This window comes from Lentinula edodes (genome assembly GCF_021015755.1).
Source record: "Lentinula edodes strain Le(Bin) 0899 ss11 chromosome Unknown C8R40scaffold_1, whole genome shotgun sequence".
In the NCBI taxonomy this organism is placed as follows: domain Eukaryota; kingdom Fungi; phylum Basidiomycota; class Agaricomycetes; order Agaricales; family Omphalotaceae; genus Lentinula; species Lentinula edodes.
The window spans coordinates 1353813-1371167 of NW_025764307.1; the positions used below are offsets into that span (position 1 = coordinate 1353813).

The 17355-nt window shown below is 46.6% G+C and overlaps 9 protein-coding genes across 9 annotated transcripts; 3 read left to right on the forward strand and 6 right to left on the reverse strand.

Moving 5' to 3' along the window:
- Window positions 1-294: 294 nt before the first annotated feature.
- C8R40DRAFT_1065027 (uncharacterized protein) lies at window positions 295-1245 on the reverse strand (the record flags this gene model as incomplete). Its single annotated transcript, XM_046225606.1, has 2 exons — window positions 295-580; window positions 665-1245. 2 exons carry the CDS (start codon window positions 1243-1245, stop codon window positions 295-297), a joined length of 867 nt encoding a protein of 288 aa, XP_046092429.1.
- A 1418-nt stretch (window positions 1246-2663) lies between these two features.
- C8R40DRAFT_1164755 (thymidylate synthase/dCMP hydroxymethylase domain-containing protein) lies at window positions 2664-3694 on the forward strand (the record flags this gene model as incomplete). The annotated part of the gene is made up of 2 exons (XM_046230555.1): window positions 2664-3222; window positions 3282-3694. The coding sequence occupies 2 exons, from the start codon at window positions 2664-2666 to the stop codon at window positions 3692-3694; spliced, it is 972 nt and encodes a 323-aa protein (XP_046092430.1).
- Window positions 3695-3917: 223 nt separating this feature from the next.
- Window positions 3918-4827, reverse strand: C8R40DRAFT_1065029 (uncharacterized protein; the record flags this gene model as incomplete). Its single annotated transcript, XM_046225607.1, has 2 exons — window positions 3918-4326; window positions 4397-4827. 2 exons carry the CDS (start codon window positions 4825-4827, stop codon window positions 3918-3920), a joined length of 840 nt encoding a protein of 279 aa, XP_046092431.1.
- A 77-nt stretch (window positions 4828-4904) lies between these two features.
- C8R40DRAFT_1077583 (clathrin light chain-domain-containing protein) lies at window positions 4905-6151 on the forward strand. The gene is made up of 5 exons (XM_046226989.1): window positions 4905-4983; window positions 5037-5278; window positions 5436-5575; window positions 5634-5786; window positions 5841-6151. Exons 1-5 carry the CDS (start codon window positions 4965-4967, stop codon window positions 6052-6054), a joined length of 768 nt encoding a protein of 255 aa, XP_046092432.1. The 5' UTR covers window positions 4905-4964; the 3' UTR covers window positions 6055-6151.
- Window positions 6152-7638, reverse strand: C8R40DRAFT_1261798 (uncharacterized protein). The gene is made up of 9 exons (XM_046233834.1): window positions 7062-7638; window positions 6979-6994; window positions 6846-6922; window positions 6765-6778; window positions 6634-6715; window positions 6555-6584; window positions 6471-6505; window positions 6350-6420; window positions 6152-6283 (listed from the first exon to the last, which is right to left on the reverse strand). Exons 1-9 carry the CDS (start codon window positions 7151-7153, stop codon window positions 6254-6256), a joined length of 447 nt encoding a protein of 148 aa, XP_046092433.1. The 5' UTR covers window positions 7154-7638; the 3' UTR covers window positions 6152-6253.
- Window positions 7639-9165, forward strand: C8R40DRAFT_1077598 (ribosomal protein L4 domain-containing protein). The gene is made up of 6 exons (XM_046226990.1): window positions 7639-7699; window positions 7753-7827; window positions 7881-8023; window positions 8085-8650; window positions 8713-8906; window positions 8962-9165. Exons 1-6 carry the CDS (start codon window positions 7657-7659, stop codon window positions 9051-9053), a joined length of 1113 nt encoding a protein of 370 aa, XP_046092434.1. The 5' UTR covers window positions 7639-7656; the 3' UTR covers window positions 9054-9165.
- Window positions 9166-9178: 13 nt separating this feature from the next.
- Window positions 9179-9629, reverse strand: C8R40DRAFT_1164760 (uncharacterized protein; the record flags this gene model as incomplete). The annotated part of the gene is made up of 4 exons (XM_046230556.1): window positions 9179-9249; window positions 9313-9384; window positions 9443-9513; window positions 9562-9629. 4 exons carry the CDS (start codon window positions 9627-9629, stop codon window positions 9179-9181), a joined length of 282 nt encoding a protein of 93 aa, XP_046092435.1.
- An 88-nt stretch (window positions 9630-9717) lies between these two features.
- Window positions 9718-15691, reverse strand: C8R40DRAFT_35142 (uncharacterized protein). The gene is made up of 6 exons (XM_046234806.1): window positions 14697-15691; window positions 13105-14643; window positions 11220-13055; window positions 10651-11157; window positions 9822-10586; window positions 9718-9770 (listed from the first exon to the last, which is right to left on the reverse strand). Exons 1-5 carry the CDS (start codon window positions 15294-15296, stop codon window positions 10110-10112), a joined length of 4959 nt encoding a protein of 1652 aa, XP_046092436.1. The 5' UTR covers window positions 15297-15691; the 3' UTR covers window positions 9718-9770; window positions 9822-10109.
- On the reverse strand, window positions 15692-17157 carry C8R40DRAFT_35079 (uncharacterized protein). Its single transcript, XM_046234800.1, has one exon. It carries the CDS (start codon window positions 16943-16945, stop codon window positions 16088-16090), a length of 858 nt encoding a protein of 285 aa, XP_046092437.1. The 5' UTR covers window positions 16946-17157; the 3' UTR covers window positions 15692-16087.
- Between the last annotated feature and the right edge of the window lie 198 nt (window positions 17158-17355).

A 17355-nucleotide genomic window follows, 5' to 3' on the forward strand; every position in this document is an offset into this window, starting at 1 on the left:
TGTATACATCTGAGGGTGAGACCCTGTACAGAAGTGAGGCAAAACCTGGAGAGAGATAAATCTGTACACAGCTGAAAAGTGAGGTTGTGGAGAAACCTGTACACATTTTCAGAAGTGAGGAATATCTGTAGAGTTTTGGTGAGAGGAAGCAACTGAATATTCATGTACCTGTCAGAAGTGAGGAGGAGGCCTCCTGTACACTTCCAAGATACTGAATGGAAGATTCTGTTGCTGGTGGGGATCTGTTGGTTTGCAGAGGCCTCCAGAAATGCTCCCTACCCTTGGAATCCGCCTTCATATCAAGAGTGACTTTACTACCAGCTTATGATAGTTGGGTCTTAGAAAAGCCTTCAATCTCCAAGCATCACAGAAGTGTGTCATATGTTCACCTATTTTCATTGCTTCTGCCTCTGCCTCTGATCTCATGAGAAGGAAAGCTCCGTTACCTTGAAGCTTTGTGGCCACTATTACCTTCATCTCCCTCCCTTTACCCTTGTCCTGCAACATTTTCTCCAGTGCTAAGTTCGCCTTTACCACAATCACTTTTTCTGTTAGTTTCCAGTCAGAATCTGCTTCTGACCTGATTATTATCTGGCAGTCCTTCAATTCTGTGTCGCATATTGCTAGGTTGTATCAGGGCTGTTAAATGTATTGGGCAACTGACTTTGCTTGGGCTGCATTAGCATACAAGAGCTGAGCAGTGTCCGTTCCCGCTACTTCCCCTGCCTCCAATTCCACCAGCCTTGCCCATGATGTAGTTCCCCTAGCCTCTGCTTCCTTTACTAGTTCCTCCACTTTGTCCTTCAGCTTTGTGGACACATTTGACATGTCTTCAACTTCCTTTCTCATGGCTTTGACCCTGTCCTCGAGTCTGTACATCTCATCGTCAAATTTCTCCTCAATTTTTGCTATTATCTTATCTCTGAACTTCTGCATCCTGTCTTTATAGGAACACTCCTGGAGTATTTTCCCAATAAGTCCTATTTTTCCCCAATGTTGGCTTTTGGCTTTCCATCCTTGGTGCTGGCTGCTAGTTTGTATTGATTTGTTGGATAGAGTAATCGTGTAGTCCTTTCCAGAGAGCATGAAACTCATGGATACTGCCTTGGCAATCAGGCTTCGGTGTTCATCATTGCCATTGGTACTGGTTGCTGGCACTGCTCGGGAAGGTTGGGCTACTGGGAATTCCAGTCTCGGCTGTCCCGGTGGAGGTTCTTTTAATGTATTTAGGTTGTTATGCAACATGCTGGTTGTGACATGTTATGATTCACCTCCTCACCATGTGATAGAGTAACTTCAGTGCTGATCACAATACTATGAACACACAAGCTCTTGGAATAAACCTTGTGGGGAATGTTGTACATTGAGATGGAGAAGTACAACAAATGGTAAAGACATCTGGAATTTTTATTGGGGGCCACTTCATCTTCTGAAAGTGGACAATATAATCCATCTGTTGAAGGAGACTGCACTTGTTGAAGTTGAAACACATTGGAGCGCCCTTCAACTAACCCAAACAGTATGCCACCCAGCTCAGTGCAGAGAATATCAATGCCTTAGTAGGTTGGGCTACAGAGTCTTGTAGTTGCTCAGCACTTCAACAAACACAATAACAATGAAGAGAATCAATGTAGAGTGAGTATTGATTGGTATCTTTCAACTGTAGTAGGAATACAGGTTTGTTTGGTCTTGTATGTACAAAAAATGCATGATGCGTGATAATAGGTGTCCACAATTTTGTGCACCTATGAAAAGTAACTAACTACTGCAAGACTAAAGAAACTTGTACACTAAAAGTTGAAAAACTCGGAAATGAAGTCTGTAAGTACTTTGTACACTAAAACTAATGATTATAGTGATAACTATAGCTAAGGAGACATTGTGTATTGTATGTAGATGTATGTAGAAAGTGTTCTATCACTACAGTATGCTCAACACCATCTTGGGGACATCATGAATGGTGATGTGGAGAGTCTTGTAAAAATGCTCTCTGTCCTTACTCCATATATGGCACTAACTGTAATATCTTCTGGTCATTCTACACCTGAAATGTAATAACAATAAATTTAGAACCAGACTGTTGATTGGGTAGTGGGCCCTGCCACTTGCCGGTGCTACTTGGTTATTTTCAAAACAATTAGCACTGTGGGGATGAGCCAATGTCTTCGCAGTGAAAATGTAGAGAAAATGCAAGGATTTTTACCAAAATTCATCAAAAATCCTGAGCACAAATTTTAAAACTTTTTGTGTGGCGATTATTGTGAAGCTATTGTGAATTTGGCAGGGGGCCATGCTTATTTTAAATTATCTTTTCATAATTTTACCATAACCTCAGCTCAATTCCTTCAAAATATCTACTGCCATATTTTTGTACATAACCTCGAGATAACCCACATTTTCGCCTCGAGGAAATCGGCTCATCCCCGCAGTGTAGAATTAAGCTGCCCTTTTGCATGGTAATTATTTTGAATAATCAGACCAATATTTCGTTGTGATGATTCTTAAAAATTGCTGCATATGAGCCCCGCTAAATATAATTATGGAACCATTCAAAATATTCTCTATGCACATATTTGGAGAATTTTGTACAAAAAAAGCCCACAATAATTTCAGCCTTTTCGGGGTGAGAAAATGGGTTCATCCCCGCAGTGAAACTGACTCCCATGAATACTAGTGTCTCACCTCCCAATGGACGCGCTGTTACCACTCGAATCGATGAGGCAAATCCCGGGCGCCATGATCATGACGAGAATCAATACTTGAGCCTCATTCGACACGTCCTCGACACGGGCGACGTTCGCCCAGACCGCACAGGAACCGGCACTATCGCACTTTTTGCTCCCCAGAATCTCCGTTTTTCCCTCTCAGACTCGACTCTACCTCTTCTCACCACGAAACGCACATTTTTACGCGGCATTATCGAAGAACTGCTCTGGTTCGTCCATGGCTGTACCGATTCCACGATCTTGTCGCAGAAAGGCGTCAAGATATGGGATGGAAACGGTTCGAAAGCCTTCTTGGAAGGCCGTGGACTTGGGCATAGGCGTGAAGGGGATTTGGGTCCTGTGTATGGATTCCAATGGAGACATTTCGGCGCAGAGTACAAGGACTGCGACGGAGACTATACTGGACAAGGCGTTGATCAATTGCGTGAATGCATCCAGAAGATTAAAGAGAATCCCACTGATAGAAGAATAATCATGAGCGCTTGGAATCCCAAAGGTACGCGTTACGTCGCGTTTTTCACTTCCTCGCGTCTCAATACAAGAACATCGCTTTAGACATACCACTTATGGCTCTTCCACCATGTCACCTTCTCTGCCAGTTTTACGTTCACCTCCCTCCGCCGAACAGCTCTCAGAAACCCAAGCTGTCCTGCTTGATGTACCAAAGATCCGCTGATCTTGGACTAGGGATCCCATTCAACATTGCGTCCTATGCTCTCCTCACACATATGGTTGCCCGAGTCACTGGTACTGATGCTCATGAGCTTATTATACAGCTTGGTGATGCTCACGTCTATCGCGATCATGTCGACGCTCTCAAGATACAGCTTACGCGTGAACCTAGGACATTCCCGAAGTTGAAATGGGCTAGGGAGGAGATCAACGATATAGAAGATTTCGTTTACGATGATTTTATAGTGGAAGGATATAACCCCCATCCTTCAATACCAATGAAGATGAGTGTATGAGAGTCAGTTGAGCTCCATTGGCCTAAATTCAGTAAATTGACTATGTATACTTCGATGTATCTGTTTTTGTATGATCTTTGTACATCGTATTTGTGGACAATTACGGAGTGTCAAACAAGTTCTCAGAAGGAGGAAGCGTTTAATGAAAGAAGGTACATTGTCTGCGAATAAACAATAATAAATGTATGCGTCATAAAGTATCGCTGGAAGTAACGATTTCTTCTTAGGATTTGCGCGGGGAAAAATTGGAAGCAGTGTGCGGCCGGTAGTCGATGCTACCAAAGAAGTTGAAATGATTCGCGTCGTCGCAGGTAGCGATTTCTTCAAAGGCGGTATTCAGTTTTTGCGGGATGCGAAGAATAGTGCTCGTAGTCAGCCTCTTCCTTGCAGTCGTGAGAAGCATAATTTTCATTGCTAATATTTGTAGCCAGTAGATGAGAGAGGCCAGGTAGAAGTGAAAGCGCCGGATCAAGTGGTAACGCGTCCTGTTGTTCGCGTAGGCACTCTGAGGGAAGGAACGCGTAGCCATCTTCTTCTCTGCGCCCATCAAGCTTGACGACACTGTCGTGACTCGCAGTACGCAAGTGACCTGAATATTCTGAAGATACTTCAGCTGGGACCAAGCCCTCAACCTGGGAAGTATGCGAAAGTACGAGTCGTGGGCGTGAGGGCGCGTAGTTCTTTTCATCGGTGAAAACGTACTCGATGGGAGGTTCCTGTTCGATCCCGTACGAGTCTTGTTGACCAAACCACGTCTCATATGGCGGCATAAGATCTGGAGATCTATTACGTGGAGCGTCGTGATCATCAGGGGTTTCGGTAGCGTCGAGTATCTCTTCAAGTTGGGGAGTCAATTTAGGACCGAGGGCGCGTAGGTAAGAATGCAAATAGTAAGGAATTGGCGGAATAACGGGAGCTTCCGACGTTGCTTCGAATGATCTTTTGGTTCGACGCGCTCGATGGTGATTTAAGTTGGAAGTAGTAACTCCTTCAAGTTTTGCATCCATATTCTCTTTAGTCGATTCGACATTTAACGGGATTGTCAAGGAGGAGTTAGCAAACAGGTGGATTGATGATTTGGATATAGTAGAAGGGACAGGCCAGTCGTTCTGCCACTTGGGTTCCTTCGACATGATGGCAGAATGAGTTTAGGACCAAGGTGCGTGCATATATCGAACATCAGTGCCAAGCGCTTGAAGCTGCCTAAAGCGTCTGTTTGCCACGTGGTGCAGTGAATTCACAAACAGAGCCTTGTCAATTCGCGTCCAGCATGGCCGACTTTCTAACTTGTGAGCTTTGCTTTGTTTAATTTTTCCAACTGAGAATGCTGACATCCTTATAGCTGGCAACGATGATATTGACTTTGATAGAGCTGCCTCAGCTTTCCCTGACATCTCCCTCGACGACATAGGTGACATGCCGGCTCTCCCAACTACCACGTCCCCAGCGGCTCCAGTGCCCAGCTCTTCCGGCTTTTCATTTGATGACTTTGACTCGCCCACACCTGCAGCTGCCCCGGTCAAGGTAACCGGAGATGACGATATTGAAAAGTTCGAAAGCGAGTTTCCAGATATTGACATACCTGTGAGTAGTTGTCCCATTGGCGGCGACAAAGGTTGTCGCACCTATGTTTCGGGAACGGGGTACTGCTACCCGAACATACTGTCAAAATTCGCCCTGAATTCCAGCATTCGTCCTCTTCCTGTCGTTGCCCTTTCCACTCGCTCATTATGTGCTTTAGTCATCCCCTCCAGTAATGATGCACCAAACCTCACAACCTTCTTTTGGATCTGCCTTCGCCCCTATACCCCAACAATCAGCCTCTCTCTCAACGCCAACTATAGTTCCGGAAATCCCAGAGGAGGAGCCCGAAGTTATCAAGTAAGTTCCTTCTCACTAGGCAACCTTACACCTCTTTTTAATCAATCATTCCATCCAGAGAATGGCGCCGAAAACAGGCGGAAGAGATTGCTGCCCGTGACGAAGCTTCTCAAAGGCGCCGAAATGACAATATTGCAAAGGCAGAGAAGGCTATCGATGATTTCTATGAGAATTACGCCGCGAAGAAGGAAAGGAATATCCGGGAGAACAAGTGTGTTTCCAACTATCCCCATCAAGGAAATCACTGACCCCCCATTACTAAAAGGGACGAAGAAGCTGATTATGTCCAGTCTCTCACCGAATCACTCTCCGCTGGCACGACTTGGGAGCGTATCTGTAATTTAATTGAACTCCAGAATTCTCAGTCGAAAACCATTGCTCGCACTGGTGCTGGCACCACTGACATTACGAGGTTCAAGGAGGTGTTGTTGCGGCTCAAGAGGGAAGGTGATATGGCACCGGGAGCTGCTGGATATTGAGACCAATGCTTAGATTGAAAATATAGTGAACCTTTGCGGTAGAAGAATATGTCATAGTCGTCTCATTCCTTCGAAGTTATGTTTACAAGATTTGTTTCTCCTAATGTCATCTTTCGAGTCTCTGCTCTACAAATCTCTTTCCAAGTGCTACACGAAAAACGAAAAAGCAAAGTAATCGACTGAACGTATATTACTGCCTCTAATCACAGAATGTAATTTCGAGATCGACCTGGTATGAACAAAACCCCATTTAGTGATCTCATATGCATACCACTCGAGAAAACAGGCCACCTACATTTGTAGCAAGACACTCAATCGGAAGAGGAGAGATAATACCAGTAGCACCTGGACAGCCCGGAATTGTACCTGAAGTAAACATGAATAGCAACCAGAGATCATAGGAAGCTTTAACGCACAGTCCCAGCCTTCTCCATCGCAGCCGTTGAAATAGCTTCAGAGACCTTCAACAAAAGGATTGAAAATCAAAGAGTCAAACTTACGCGAATCCAGTTGGGATAGAATATGAAGACCTGACGAAATTTCAATCACAATGAACGTATTATTGTTTTGAGAGCTCACATATTGAAAGTCGTGCTCGAGCCACTGTTGGCCAGCGTGGTCTCAACGACGGTGCATCCTTCACCGTTACTACCACAATTGCCTGAAGGAATAAGGATGTTGAGACTTTGCGGCACATTGTGGAATCTCACCTGCGTCGAGGTAGCTAAAATGAGATAAAAATAAAGTTGAACGTTCCGGTCTCCCCAATGATATTGACCCTCTATACTCACGCAATAGCAGAGAATGGGCCATTGATAGTGTATGACGCTCCTGTAGAAAGAGTGACTCCATTCTGCTTCAGAAGAGGCTGGAAACAAATTCACTTGAGATTCTCTCAAACATGAGATGCTAGCAGTGAAATACCGTCCCAATGCCACAACTTCAAACAAGTAGCAAATGTTTATCAAAAATGACATTTGGGAAGAGGGCGAATCTCACCGACTCACTTATTTAAGAACTTCACTGTGTGGTTTTCGGCCTTTACACCTGCAGCAAGGATAGCAGAAAAAGCAGCGATGTTGAGAAGAAGCCGGAGCATTTGAGCAGTAGTTCTTTCAGTACGTATGTTTCGATCCAGTTCTTATACCCTGAAGCACTGAGACCCGTATTTGTCGCAACTAAAGTGAACACCATCATTGATCTTGCCGCACCAACTCTGCAGGGGATTCAACGGATCTTCTTCAGAAGGTACTTGCATTTGAATATCATTTCATTAGTTCAGAGTAGAATCCTGTAGAACCTTGAACTCGGGCCTTTGAAGTCGACGAGGTCTGTTTCAAGAACATATAAGGAACATTATTAGTCCAGCTTGAACGACCAAGTCACGGTATATTTCCTACTATCTCTGCCGAGGTTGAAGAACTGTGAAGACAAGTCTGTACAAGAAGGCCCCTGGGCCGGAGCGGATGAGTCAGAGCTACTAGATGTCACATGATCGCTCTTGCAAGTTGCACCTGTACAGCTGTTCCCACTATCACGTGCTTATGTACCAAAAATTATCCACGAGCTCATTGAGTAACTTTTTCATCGTCGCCGCAAGTAATGGCCTCAAGACCCACCGTCAATGTCCGATCTGCCTCTGGAGGTAAACTGGAATAGTTCCTGTGCATCCGAAACTTTCACTAAAACTACTTGCAGAGGCTTCAACCTCTCTTCCTTTACCTGCGGTCCTTACCGCCCCGATTCGACTCGATGTCGTTTCGCAAGTCCACAGTGAGCGGATTCATAGACTGATTACATTTGTAGCTCTGATGTATATTTTGTAGAAAGTCTAGCCAAGAACAAAAGACAGGCATACGCTGTGAGCGAAAAAGCGGGACACCAAACTTCCGCCGAGTCTTGGGGGACGGGTCGTGCTGTCGCACGTATTCCCCGTGTTGGTGGTGGAGGGACGCACCGCTCTGGCCAGGTGCGTAGTTTTGCTATTTTACCACTACTTTCGACGCTTATGTGTATGTGCCTTCTCTCAGGCTGCTTTCGGTAACATGTGCCGTGGTGGACGTATGTTTGCCCCTACCAAAACCTGGCGCAAGTGGCATGTCAAGGTCAACCAGAATCAACGTCGTTTTGCGACTGTCTCTGCCCTTGCTGCTTCCGCCCTTCCTTCTCTCGTTCTTGCTCGTGGACACCGCATTGAGCAAATTGAAGAAGTCCCTCTTGTCATTACCTCTGAGGCGGAATCTTTCAAGAAGACCAAGGAAGCTGTCACTTTGCTCAAGGGTCTCCACGCCTACCAGGATGTTGTGAAAGTTTCCAACTCTCGTAAACTTCGTGCAGGAAAGGGTAAACTGAGGAATCGTAGACACCGTCAGCGACGTGGTCCTCTTGTTGTTTACAACGAGGATAACGGTATTGTAAAAGCTTTCCGTAATCTACCTGGTGTCGAGGTCGTGAACGTCAGGAGATTGAACCTCCTCCAACTCGCACCTGGGGGTCATCTTGGCCGTTTCGTCATCTGGACTGAAGGTGCATTTGGGCTGCTCGACGAAGTATTTGGAACTTTCGACAAGGCTTCTGCTTACAAAAAGGATTATGTGTAAGTGGTTTCACTGTCTTGGACGTTCTATCATTTTACTCGTTCGTTCCTTCGATAAACAGGTTGCCTACCGCCAAAATCTCCAATCCCGACGTTACTCGTCTTATCAACTCTACCGAAATTCAGTCCATTGTCCGTCCCGCCGGTCAGAAGACTCAGAAACGTCCCTGGACCCAGAAGAAGAACCCTCTTCGTAACAAGGCCGTTCTCTTCCGCCTCAATCCCTACGCCAAGACCATTCGCAGGCATGAACTGCGTAAGCATCAAACTGAGGTCATGTTGTTCCTTAACTTAACATATTTTATCCCCAGTCAAACAAGAGCGTCTGAAGCAAAAGCCCGTCAAGAAGGTTCAGGCTTCCGCTGCAGGCGACGCTTTCCTTTCCACCCTGCACGCTCCCTAAACCATTGTGTAGTTGTTCAATTTGGTGGTAGTTCGAAATATGTTCATGTTCTTCGCTTATGTCCCCATGTATTCAATTTATGGTTGACTGTCGTATTTGGTGAATCAGCGCAAGAAAAAAAAATTCTATTCGAATTGTCTTTCTAAGTAATCCCGAATCATAGCCTGAAGTTCTCGGCGAGCTGGTAATGGGAGCCCTTGAAAAAAATGAAGAAGTCAATTGTTTATCATTATTAAACATCAACCTGTATTATGCATACCTACGTGTCCTGCTTTGGACAATGCTTCAAAAAGAGTTTGAAAGGATAACTGATCCATCTCAGTAGCTTGCTCTTCGGTATGTCATCAGTTTCACAACCAGGATATTACGGGATTCTCAAAAGCACTAACCGACACCCTTGTGTTTAATGTCGTCCAGCCATCCACTTTCGTTCAACTTCGGACTGATCGTAGCTTTCATCCTGAATTAGGATGAGATGCTTGCGTAGTTGTAGATAGAATATACGAACCGCTCCCATTCGCCACTTTCTACAAGGCGAAGTCTGATTTTTCGATAGAAACCATCCACGTCCGCCATGGAAGTTAGGAAGAGTCAGGCAAGACAGACGCTGACGAATTACGTGCTTGATGACGGTTAGGGGACAAACATCGATAGACTCTTGCCTCTACAAATTTTCATCTTTAATGATCGTGCCTCCTAGAGAACTTGGTCACCGAGCTAAGTAGGTGACGGTTACGTTCAATTCTGAGAACTCCGAAGTATATTTACTATATACTAAACATGTTGTGAGATGAAATCCCGAATCGGAACATTATACGGGTGAAGGTGAATCCGGGTCGTAAGTAATGGGAGGTGGTGTGTACAGCGCAACTAATGAGGGTAAATATTTACAAACGGACAAAAACCCTAAACAATGGCGAGAAATAATCCGTACCCATTGTAAATAGATCGGAAAATAAATATATGCAAAATTCAGAGTAAAACAGATATGTTGGAAAGCATAGCGATGACAGACGAAAGATGTGCACGGGCTGATCAGGAGAAATAGCAGCAAGGTTATGACCACCAACCCTCCTCGTCTACAGTAGGCGCCAGAGACACTGTACTGGGCGTCGGTGAAGCAATGGATGATCTAGCGTATTGTAATGGCGGACGAGAATGGCCACGGCTCAAAGTTTGTGGGTATCTTCCTGACGGTGCGTATACGGTATTCTTGATCCCGGAGTGCCCATTCCTTGCGGGGGTAGCTGACGGCGCGTGAATTGAGTCCCACACCGATGTCGAATTATGAGGAGGTGTGATGCTTCCAGTACTTGGACTGCGACCATTGGGCGTTATGGATCGATCAATAAACACAGTGCTTGAACGAGAATCCGGTCGAGATGATGAATAAACAGATCCATTGGAGGCTTTGGAATGAGAACCTGACATAGGATTCCTGAGAGCGACCCTGGCCTTTTCCAGTTCGACTTGCAATTTCCTGGTCTTGGTTTCCAAAGCAGATACTTCATCACGAAGCCTGGTCTCACGATCCTTGTTTTCAAAGCGTAAGGTTCTAGTTTTGAGCGATAAGACACATCATAAAATGCTGGCTGACCTTTGCTAGACGTTCGTCTGCCTCTCGATCCTCAAGTTGCATTTTGACTACTAAGAAATCAGCATCGAGCTGTGAGTGCGTCTGCTCAGCCTGCTCTAATTGCGTTGTTGTTCGTTCCAGCTTAGCTTCGCTTTCTTTTGCCCGTTTTTCCCATTCTGATGCTCGCGCTTGAGCTTGAGCAAGGCTCTGCTTCACAGAAATAGCAGCCTTCTCTGAAGCCACAGTGCGGTTCTCTTGTTCTTTGTACCGCTTCTGCAAAGCGGCGTGTTCTCCTTCCAGTATTCTGCTGCGATCCCGAGCACGACGCAGCTCATTCAACTCTTCATTGTCTGCCTGACCGATTAAATTGGTGAGATGCTCTATTTGTTCCGAGGCGCGCCGCAAATCATCCCAATGTTTCTGTTGAGTGGATAGTTGTTCGTATTGCTTCTGCAGCGAAGAATAAGAGTGCTCGGCGTTCTCCTTATCTCGTGCAGCAAAGGTGACCTTGAGCTCCAGGGAGTCGACCTTGTAGGAATTCGCCGTAAGTCAAGACCGTTGGCAAAGATGAATCAGGATTATCTACGTACCTTGACCTTTAAACTTTGTCTTTCGGCCATTAGCTCCGCGTTAGCCTTTTCTAAGGCTGCGATTCTATCCATGTTCGCTTGTGTGGCAACGTCAGACGCTTGAAGCCTTCCCAATGCTTTCGCGAGGGCTTCTTCAAGATTGATATTCTTGCCTTCTACGTGGGCAATATCAGTGGTTCTAAGATCTACTGTAGCCTGTAACTCCTTCGCTTGTGCCTTGAGTCGCTCACGGTCAGCCTCGAGGATATTGACTTTCTCATTGAGCATATCCTTTTCAACACGTATCTGTCCATGAGCACCGCGAGCCTTGTGTAACTGGACCTGAAGGTCTGTATTCGATTTACGCAAATCTTCCATTTCATGCCTGGTCTGATCCCGAGTGAGAAGAATGTCGGAATGAGAGGTTTGGAGAACTGTGATGGCGGCGGAAATTGAGTCAGGAAGTGCAGACACTCTGGAAAGGACATCCTTCGAAAGCTGCAGTACTTCTGTACTATGGCCAGCAAGACTTTGTTGATTCGAAGCAATGTCACTGAGTGTGTTGTTGATGTTGACAATACTTTGGTCGGAAACCATCCGTTTTTCACTTGATGCTTCAAGTATCTGCGTTTCCATGGCTGTGTTAACCTGGGCAGGAAGTGCACCGATGAGCTCCACTAAACGCTGATAGGAACTAGAGAGATCCGATTGTTGCCCAGATAACGACTTCTGCCCGTCCGCGATGTGAGACAGGTTTTCAGCCCAAGGATCAAAGAGTCGTGATACCGTCTCTGTTATTTTACTGGTGATAGTGTCGACATTGAACGACTTGTCCCGGACAGCAAGGCGAGAATCAAGCCTCTCCACCACAAGATCCGCAACCTGCTCTTTGATTTCAAATGCATCGATAGGAGCAATCGCTCTTCGTACTTCGGTGGTCAACTGTAAAGCAATGGCATCGGTGTCGGGTGCAGCACTGGAATATTGTTGTAGAATGGGCAGAAGGACAGGCAGTAGGCGGTCAACTATAAGACCAGCTGTCTCTCTCTTGTCCGATGCAAGATCAATGATCTGCGAAATATGTGGTTTAACAGCCTGGGTGAGTTTACTGGTCAGGAAATCGTAATCCACAATTTCTGGGCGAATCGCATTGAAAGCCGGGTTCAAAGCAGAAACGATAGCATCAACGAGCTGATCATGCTCTCTTGAAGGTGCCCCACGAGTGATTGTTTCAAGGCGTGTAGAAAGCTCCGATATAGCTTCAACTACTGCAATAATCGTACGAGAGGAGTAATGTTCAAAAGCCTTGGTAAGGTCGGGCTGAGGAGCACTGTCTGGTTCTGTAAGACCGCGGGAATGAGTTTGGGATTGAAAAGTGTTCAATTCCCTAGTTATCAAGTCCAATATCTTTGTATGACCTTGTTCAACCACGTCTTTTATCAACTCGAAATCCAATTCACCTCGAGCATCGAGGTGTGTTTCATCCAATCCTCGAGTTGCGCTATCCGTCAGCTGAGTTCGGAACAAGGAGACCACATCCGAAATCATCTCCTCAGCCTTCAGAGTAAGACCTTGTTGCTGGAAGCTAGTATTAGATATCGCGGTCTTCAGGTCGCGAAACAGGGCAGTCAATTTTTGGTCAAGCAGGTTCTCAAGTCTGTCCTCGTGGCGTCTCATTTCTAGACGGGCATGTAAATCTTTCGCCACTGGGCCTGCAAGCGAAGACACTTCTGACATGGATTCCAACGAGGAATTCGGTGACCGCCTCTCGTAGCGCAAATTTTCTATGTTGTCTGGTAATGAAGATCTCCTTCTAGCATGGGCTTGCCGTAAAGATGTGGTTGCAAATACATCCTCCTATGAAAACATTAGACTTAGTTCAAAAAGAAGGCAACCATGCACTGACAGTAGGAGAAGGAATAAACTTTGCTGGATCTGTGACCAGCCTTGGCCTCGAAATTTTATGTGAGATCGCAGGCATGTCAACACCCAAATCATCCAGTGATGGCCTACTTCCTTGCTCATAGAACTCCCGTTCTATTTCTCGTTCAACCTCGCGGCCAAATTCCCTTGTTCTTTGCTCGCGCGAACTAAGTCGTGAACGGACGGTAGGACGTGTACGCTCATCAGTGGAGTTGGAATTTGAATGGTTGGCGAGAGCTTTGAAAAGACCCGCGGGAACTGTGTTGTTCGAAATAGTTTGTTTAAATGTCAACGGAATTGGAGCACGTTTTGATTTCGTAGACGCAGGAAGAGAAAAGACATCTTCAACACCAATGTTGGCATTGTTCTCTTTGTCTTCGTCATCCGAGTCCTCTTGGTCCTCCTTCGGTGATGTCTCCTTTTCACTAGCAAGTCCACCGATATGAGGTAAAGTTCCGACGGCATTTGAAAACCCGGCAAAAGTAAATGGCTCTGCGCTTGGATTAAGGCTTGCTGAAAGTTTGCTGTCACTGGTACGTGCGCTTTGCCCGCGACCGTGATGATTTCTTCTGGGAGAAGGAGGTACACCGATTCTAAGACTAGCAGGAGAGCCAAAATTGGACGGGAACCGGAACGAAGCCATACTATCACCTTCCACAAGCTCAGCATCAGACCCGGACGGTGAATGATCCCGACGCTGGCGCTTTTCCCGTCCTTGCACTCTGAAGGGTGACCCTTCAGCTACGTTCAAGACGAACTCTTTAATTGCAGTGTCTGGACCAGCATGAAGAGCTGCAGATGGCAATGGCAACGGTCTTCCGTCTGTTTGATGTTGAGGTTCGGGGAAGCCAGGAGTAGGCGTCGGGAATACTGGAGGTACTGTAAGAACAACGCTCGGGGCAGGAAAAGGCGCTCTGAAGGAAAACCCGCCGCCAGGTTTGAATTCCGCTGCAGAAGCATTCAACTTAGATGCAAAGCTCGCACTGTTTGAGGAAGACGGGAGACGAGAGTGGGACACGACTGGCGCATTTGGAGCCACACCACTGAAAGAAAATCCTGCATTGTTGCCCCCACGAGCTCCGAACATGAACGGTTTAGCATTAGGATTGAGGTTCACTTTGGTAGGTTGGGCATCCTCATTGGCACCGACAGAAGCAACTCGAGAATGGGCTCTGGCAGGATCATGAACTGAATGAATCCCACTTTGTGAGCTGGGACCTCGAGAGTGATGGCTTGGAAGAGGTGGTAGAGGCCGGGAAGTGGAACTACCTGAAGGAGGATATCTCAAATCCAAACCAAGATATCTACCATGTTCTTCCTCTGAGGGGTTGGATATGACATCGTCTTCGTGGGGATGCATAAGACGAGGTACTATAAGGGTATTTTCGGGAGGTCGAGGGAAATGGGGTAACTTTCGTGGTTGTTCAGAACGGGGTACCACACTACGTCTTCGCAAACGTGCGTCAACGCGCGATTGCCTTGCTCGTTCCTCATCTGAAGGATTGGACCATTCGCCTATGCTCTGGGAAATCGGTGCGTTCAGTAACGGAAAAACATGATGGCAAAAATTCCCACCTCGTCATCACTATCTTCCTCGTCGTCAACATGACCATACCCATCTACATCTTCACTACCTGTCCATTCCTCTAATTCCTTATCCTTGGGAGGTATATTAAGAGGAATCTGGCCTCTTCCGACTCCAAAAGTGCCGGTCCCTATCGCAGTGGCGAGACCTAAAGATCCACTGTCAGAAGCAGAACGCATTTCTGCCAGCCGCTCATTCAAGCCATCCGCAACGAGACCACCAAACGAGCGTAGAGATAATGCAGCCGAAAGATGTGAAGCATGTCTAGAGTGATGTCGGGACTGCGCCGCAGTCAACAGTCCATTACTCTCCATTTCCTCGCGTTCCCCTTCTTCCAAGCTTCTGTCGTCTCTATTGTCGTCCTCCTCCTCCTCAGGTTGCGATAGCACCTTCTGCTGATCCACTATATCTCTATGTTGAGCCCAGCTGGGTATTTTAAGTTCGTCATCTTCGAGGTCCTCTGATTCTTCCTCCGCTTCCTCCGGAATATCCAAGCCAAACCCTCTAGCAAAATCGGGACGCGAGTCAGTCCTGACCGCGCTCAAAGGAGGGACTAGCGCAGAGGGGTCGCTCGAAACAAGGGTAGACATCAATACAGGCTTCCGTCCTTGAGGAGCATGTATATTCGAATCCGAAGCGGAATCAACTTCAGGCAGCGAAGGGCTGACGCTACCTCTAATTGTGTTTTGGTCGTTTCCAAGTACCGCGTTCGGTCCGAATGGATTGGAAGTTGCACCGGTGCTAGGGGTTCTAAAAAATCCGGGACTCAAGCTGACCCCGGCTGAAGGAGGTTGAACGAGCGATAACGAATGTCCGTGTCGATTCGTGATGAAGCGTGGTATATGCGCACTGCTGGTAGGACTTGGGGAAAGGCCACTTGCGCTGTGCGGCGGATTCAGGAATGAGGGTTGAGGGGAAGTGGACAGGGAATTTCCAAGAGAGGACGACTGTTGTGCTAGCTGTAATTTGTTGAGCTTGAAGAACAGTAGCGCAGGGTCTGCCGGAGAAGAAACCTAGATTAGAAGAGAATTATCAGTCGATTGAAGATAGCGGAACGAGAGGGATCAAAAAAGATCGCAGTCACGGGGTGCGGATTGTGTGGCGTCGGAAAGTAGATTGATGGTCCAGTCCTCATAAACGAATGACTTGAACAGAGTAGTATTTGACAAAAAGAAGAGCACGTATAGCAGAAGTAAACGCGAGGGGAGGGGGGGGGACAGAATTGAACCACGTACAGATGCAGCTCTTCCATGAAGAGCATAAGGTTGCACAAACGAGCTAGCACTAGAGCTCCCGCCGCGTTCTACACCAAGTTGCTCTAATTTCTGTTCAATAGCAGCGTGTTTAAGTCTTTCCCAAGCGATCTAATAGGTTGATGAGGTCAAAAATGGAATACGACAGAACCAACGATAAGCACCTTTCCAGGTAAAAAGACATCAACGGTGGGGGGTATTAGATGTCTAAAGTCCTCTGGAGGAAACTCTTCGCAGGTCATGAGTTCTGGGTACCATAGTTCCGTGATATCAACAACCTCCTCCGGTTTCAAAGGCACTCTGGCAAATTCTGCCTTTATAGCTGGAACACCTTCCTCGTCTGACGGTATTGTTTCTTTCGGCAGATTGACAATGTGTTTCTTCACTTTGACTGTAGGTGCGGAATTTGGAGGGGGGCCGAGAGGCGTAGTGGAACCACTAACACCGGTAGAAATAACACCGCTTGAAGGAGGAGGATTTGGGCTAAGTTTTCTCTGTGGCCCTCCTAGAACAGCTTTGGGGGGACCACCGATACTCAGTTGGCGCCTATTTCGGTTTGGAAATGGATTGTGAGGAGCTGGCATGCCAACAGGAAACCCAGCCATGGACTGCCTCGGAAAGTGACCACCCATAGGAGTAATAGGGAACCCGTTCGGCGGATGTATTCCGGCAGCAGCGAGCTGAGCCACGCTTCCCATATTCCCCATGTTGAAATTCATGCTCTGTTGGCCAACTCTATGACCCATTCGACCGGGCGCGCCAGGTGGTATCATCTGGACTGGGTTGAAAAATGGTTGCATGGGAGTCTGCATAGCGCCGTGACCGGGTAGGGGCAACGGTGGATGGAAGCCTTGTTGTAAAGAGGTGGGCAACGCAGGAGAATAAAGAGGATGCATCCCTGGTTGTTGTAAGGCAAGAGAAGCGGGTACAGGGGGAATATTCAAGCGAGGCAGGTCACCTCGCTGACGTTGTATCGACGTTGCCATTGTGTTGAAGCCGGAAGACGGCAAAGTCAAGATGTAGGTCGGAGAAAGGACTATTGCCCAAAGAATAGAGAGAAGAACACTAGCAGGTGTATAATCCTACCAGAGCTATTTCTCTTGAGCAAAGACGCTCGCAGAAGAAATGTCGGCAGAAGATTCAGAATTCTCAATGCCAGATTTGCCACGTGCGATCACGGACTTGAAATTGAACTTTTTGTAACGGTTTGAGCAAGTCAGGTCAAAAGAGTACTACATAGTATCATATTAAGAACGCTACATCTCAAGTTCTAGAGCTACGTGAACAAAAGTACAACGGATATACAGGAATAGATGGCATTGATAGCTGCACAAAGTACAACGACAGTTAGTGACCCAAGGCGTATCTTACAACACCTTGTACTGTACTGGCGCGA

What these genes read in the sequence shown, in the direction of transcription:
- C8R40DRAFT_1077583 (XM_046226989.1), top strand. An exon ending in TTCCAGATATTGACATACCT is followed by an intron (nt 5,279 to 5,435) that starts GTGAGTAGTTGT and finishes TATGTGCTTTAG; the next exon opens with TCATCCCCTCCAGTAATGAT. An exon ending in GAGGAGCCCGAAGTTATCAA is followed by an intron (nt 5,576 to 5,633) that starts GTAAGTTCCTTC and finishes CATTCCATCCAG; the next exon opens with AGAATGGCGCCGAAAACAGG.
- C8R40DRAFT_1261798 (XM_046233834.1), bottom strand. Translation starts at nt 7,153, where the DNA reads ATGCTCCGGCTTCTTCTCAACATCGCTGCTTTTTCTGCTATCCTTGCT. An exon ending in TCGAGCACGACTTTCAATAT is followed by an intron (nt 6,585 to 6,633) that starts GTGAGCTCTCAA and finishes AAATTTCGTCAG; the next exon opens with GTCTTCATATTCTATCCCAA. An exon ending in CGATGGAGAAGGCTGGGACT is followed by an intron (nt 6,421 to 6,470) that starts GTGCGTTAAAGC and finishes TGTTTACTTCAG; the next exon opens with GTACAATTCCGGGCTGTCCA.
- C8R40DRAFT_1077598 (XM_046226990.1), top strand. Translation starts at nt 7,657, where the DNA reads ATGGCCTCAAGACCCACCGTCAATGTCCGATCTGCCTCTGGAG. An exon ending in TGTCCGATCTGCCTCTGGAG is followed by an intron (nt 7,700 to 7,752) that starts GTAAACTGGAAT and finishes AACTACTTGCAG; the next exon opens with AGGCTTCAACCTCTCTTCCT. An exon ending in GCTTACAAAAAGGATTATGT is followed by an intron (nt 8,651 to 8,712) that starts GTAAGTGGTTTC and finishes TTCGATAAACAG; the next exon opens with GTTGCCTACCGCCAAAATCT.
- C8R40DRAFT_35142 (XM_046234806.1), bottom strand. Translation starts at nt 15,296, where the DNA reads ATGTCTACCCTTGTTTCGAGCGACCCCTCTGCGCTAGTCCCTCCTTTG. An exon ending in AGTTTATTCCTTCTCCTACT is followed by an intron (nt 13,056 to 13,104) that starts GTCAGTGCATGG and finishes ATGTTTTCATAG; the next exon opens with GAGGATGTATTTGCAACCAC. An exon ending in GACAAAGTTTAAAGGTCAAG is followed by an intron (nt 11,158 to 11,219) that starts GTACGTAGATAA and finishes AATTCCTACAAG; the next exon opens with GTCGACTCCCTGGAGCTCAA.
- C8R40DRAFT_35079 (XM_046234800.1), bottom strand. Translation starts at nt 16,945, where the DNA reads ATGGCAACGTCGATACAACGTCAGCGAGGTGACCTGCCTCGCTTGAAT.